At 43.0% G+C, this 3738-nt stretch overlaps 1 protein-coding gene across 1 annotated transcript; it reads right to left on the bottom strand.

The window, feature by feature from the left end:
• Nucleotides 1-755: 755 nt before the first annotated feature.
• Nucleotides 756-2017, bottom strand: LOC149752676 (uncharacterized). The gene is made up of 5 exons (XM_089925992.1): nt 1863-2017; nt 1669-1761; nt 1470-1571; nt 1029-1378; nt 756-931 (listed from the first exon to the last, which is right to left on the bottom strand). Exons 1-5 carry the CDS (start codon nt 1956-1958, stop codon nt 865-867), a joined length of 708 nt encoding a protein of 235 aa, XP_089782118.1. The 5' UTR covers nt 1959-2017; the 3' UTR covers nt 756-864.
• Nucleotides 2018-3738: the final 1721 nt, after the last annotated feature.

Below are 3738 nucleotides of genomic sequence, written 5' to 3'. Positions count from 1 at the left end.
GGATAGGCAAAGGCGGAGCTCGAGGAATTGGGGTCGGTCGATCGACATCAGAGAGAAAAAGGGGGCTGAATAGGGATGCTAGGGCTAGTGGGTCAGACGATTGGGGTTTAATATTGGCTTCGGACGACGCTTATAAACATCGTCTTAATTTCACTTTTTAGCTTTCGATGACGCTTAAAAGCGTCGTCTTAATCTTGGATTTGGCTTCCGACAATGCTTATAAGTGTCATCTTAATCCTGGCATAATTTCTTCTGATGACGCTTACACTACAAGAAAACTCATCTTTTCCGACGCTTTTTATAATCTTTACCGACGCTTATAAGCGTCGGCTAAAGTTCCCGCAACGCAAACAGAAGCGTCGCAAAAGCGTTGGCGATACCGGAGTGGCAAATGTTTTTGCCGACGCTAATAGAAAGCGTCGGAAAAAACTGGGCTTTCCCGACGCTAACGAAAGCGTCGGCAAAAACAACATTCGCCGACGCTTTAAAGCATCAGGAAAGCCCAAAGGAAGCCCAGCTCTGGGCTTTCGCCGACGCTATAAAGCGTCGATAAATGTTGTCGCCTAAAGGATTTTTACCGACGCTTTGTAAGCGTCGGCGATGGCGTGCCAGCCCGTGCCAAAGGGGGTTTTTAACGACGCTTTAAAGCGTCGGGAGTGGATTTTTTTTTAAAAAAAAAAACAAAAGCATATTAAAAAAGATATTATAGCAATATGAACCTGCATTACATTTACATCAAGACAAACATACAGATCATTCGAAACATTCATATTGTCATATAAGATTAAATTTACATAAGTTTAGAATTACAATGTATTTTGAAAAATATAAGAAAGATACATATAAAACTCATTAAATAATAGTCTAAAAAATATCAGGGACCGCATTCAGCCCCATCATCATCTCTGCGAGCTGTTGAAGTATCAGGAACCTTAAAAAAAAAAACTTTAGAAGTTAGGAATATGAAAATTATTAACTCATGCAAAATAATAATTATGTATAGTCATCAAATACATATAGTTATTTACCTGAGGAGGGAGAAATCGTTGTAACATAGATGAATATGCTCAAGCTGAGACTGCAAAGTTTGTTGGTTCTGCTTCAGCTCTGCCAACTCTGCCTGATGGCGATCCTTCATATCTTCAATTGTTGCCCGAAGTCTACTAACTTCTGCATTGTTACTGCCTTCTCCAGCATTTGTTGTATACATGCCCACTGCAGACAACTGAGTGGGGGTAACTCCAACACCATAACCCCTCACTCGACCATAACGCTCTGGGCCCAATAATTCAGCGAGCACCTGAGCTTCGACATGACTGGTCGCGTCGGATGATGATGACTCTCCGACGCGCTCTGAAATAAGAGTTGTTGCCCTGTCCTATATATCTCAAAAGAAAAAGTCAAATTAATGTATGCCAATAATAGAACTAATAATAATATCGTTGAAAGATTCAAAGATGAATACATACAACTATATTTCTTGACTCCTCCCGAACAAAACTGCCATCTCGGTGGGTGTGAGTCATCTTATAAAACTCCACCTTACCAGGCTCCCTCCTATTATCATCCATCTACAACAAAAAGTATATTGGCAAGCTAGTTATCTTGATACATGCTATATGATAGAGTAGTTAAAAATAGTTTCAAAGAGTTTCAAAAAAAACTTACGAATTCAGCTCTACGCCTAGCATAACTCATCGAGCCTGAAGTATGAGGAACAGTCTGAGAGGCTCGTGCAGCTCTACCAATGTTGGAATATGTCTTCCAAAAAAAGAATAAACAATATAATATATTTAATGTATAAATTTGTAATATATATTATTAGTAAATACAATCTAAAGTATTGAAAAAATATACACAACCTGAGCTTTCTCGGAAAACCAGTAGTGGACAAGCTCCCTCCACTGATGAGCGATTACATCAGGAGGACAAACATGGGCAACCTCCTCTTCTGTCATACCATCTTGCTTCCAGTCCGCCTTTAACTTGGCCTTATATTCTTTCCACTTGCGGTTGACGGACTGTTGCCCAGATAGACAACCCAAGAGGGGGGGGTGAATTGGGTTTTAAAACAATTTGGATAATTTAAAACGTTATGGATGATTAATTAAAAACTATGCCAAGTTATTTAATTAATTACTATGTGCTGTGAGCAATATGAAATGAGAAGAGGAAGAGACAATCAATCACAAACACAAGTTTTATAGTGGTTCGGAGCTATCCCTTGCTCCTACGTCCACTCCCCAAGTTTCTCTTGGGAATACACTATAACCCCCTTGGATTACAGCCGGTTGTTTTGCAAGCTCACAACCAAACTTGTTGTTTTACGAGCTAACAACGAACTCGGTCGGTTTTCCCAGGCTCACCGACTAGAACCAACCCCGATTGTTTTCCCGGGCTCACAATCAAACCCTTTCACACGTTGGTTTTAAAACTGGCTCACCAACTAACCTTTTTCCCTTTGATTCAATCCCCCGATTGAACCAAGTAAATACACGTAGTAGAAAGAAAACAGAAAATAAGCTTCTCAAAAGCAGGTATGAAACAATATATTCAAGGATGAGTTTAGAAGCCCTCAAACGCTTTTAAGCTTAAGTAGAGGAATGGCTTCTTGACTCTGGTCTCCTCTTGGATGAGTGATCGACTTGAATGTAGGAGGAGGAAGCTTTGAATGCTGGGGAGAAGTTGGTGGCGCAGTAAATGCTGATCTCCCCTTTTTCTCGTTGAAGAGCACTTGCAAAGCTTGAAGACTTGAATGCTTGGAGTGGAATGTATGTTCTCTGTTTTGCTACAGTCTTCTGTGGCTATTTAAGCCAACCCCCACGGAAACTAGCCGTTACTCCACTTTTTCTGGCCGTTCTGCACACTCTGCGCAGCCTGACAATGTGACCGTTGGTGGGTTGGAGTCGACTCGCGCGATCAGGAGTCGACTCGGCTGTAGCGGGAGTCGACTCAAGCTTTTCAGGAGTCGACTCGGCAACTGTTCCAAGTTTGAATTAAAGTTGCCGTCACGACTGGGAGTCGACTCGTCTTGGCCCGGAGTCGACTCGCCAACTTCTGGCGCTGACCTGGCAATTTTGGAGTCGGCTTTTCCTCTGTAGACCGTGGATACAAATTTGAATTTTGCCCTCTCGAGTCGACTCGACTGTCCTGGGAGTCGACTCGAATCTCAGAGCCCGAACTCCCGATTCTCTGTCTTTTGGCTCATCCAGTCTTGGAGTCGACTCGAACTTCCTTGGAGTCGACTCGGCTCTCAGTTTCCGAAAGTTGGTCTTCTGCCTTTTGACGTGAAGCTTGTCTTGGTGTCGACTCGAGCTGTCTGGGAGTCGACTCGAATCTCAGTGGCAGTAACATGGTTTTCTCTGTTGATGGTCGCACAATCTTGGAGTCGACTCGCGTAATGCGGGAGTCGACTCGAATCTCAGAGTCCATAAAACACTCTCTGACTTTTTCTTTGTGCACCGCTGGGAGTCGACTCGCGTTCCACTGGAGTCGACTCGAATCTCAGATCTGAAAGACTGCTCTTCTATCCTTCTGTCTGTTTTCAGTCGGAGTCGACTCATACTGATTAGGAGTCGACTCGAGCTCGTGCCAGTGACCTTGATACGCTTGGAGTCGACTCGTGAAACTCGGGAGTCGACTCGAGTCTCAGACATTGGTTCAGCAGACTTCTTAACTTATCCAAAATACTGTAAACCATGTCTAGAAACACTTGAGCAGGATTTTCACTGAAACACT

The sequence above is a fragment of the Phoenix dactylifera genome, chromosome 10, assembly GCF_051530095.1.
Source record: "Phoenix dactylifera cultivar Ajwa chromosome 10, Ajwa_hap1_PhDact_Kaust_v1.1, whole genome shotgun sequence".
In the NCBI taxonomy this organism is placed as follows: Eukaryota; Viridiplantae; Streptophyta; class Magnoliopsida; order Arecales; family Arecaceae; genus Phoenix; species Phoenix dactylifera.
The sequence above is the reverse complement of the archived record's forward strand: the minus strand, read 5'-3'. Positions and strand labels throughout refer to the sequence as shown.

Bases quoted from the DNA above. Each gene is read 5' to 3' on its own strand.
- LOC149752676 (XM_089925992.1), bottom strand. From the start codon at position 1,958: ATGACAGAAGAGGAGGTTGCCCATGTTTGTCCTCCTGATGTAATCGCT. The intron at 1,762-1,862 runs GTTGTGTATATT...TTTTTTTGGAAG, and splicing joins GGTTTTCCGAGAAAGCTCAG to ACATATTCCAACATTGGTAG. The intron at 1,379-1,469 runs GTATGTATTCAT...TGAGATATATAG, and splicing joins AGGAGTCAAGAAATATAGTT to GACAGGGCAACAACTCTTAT.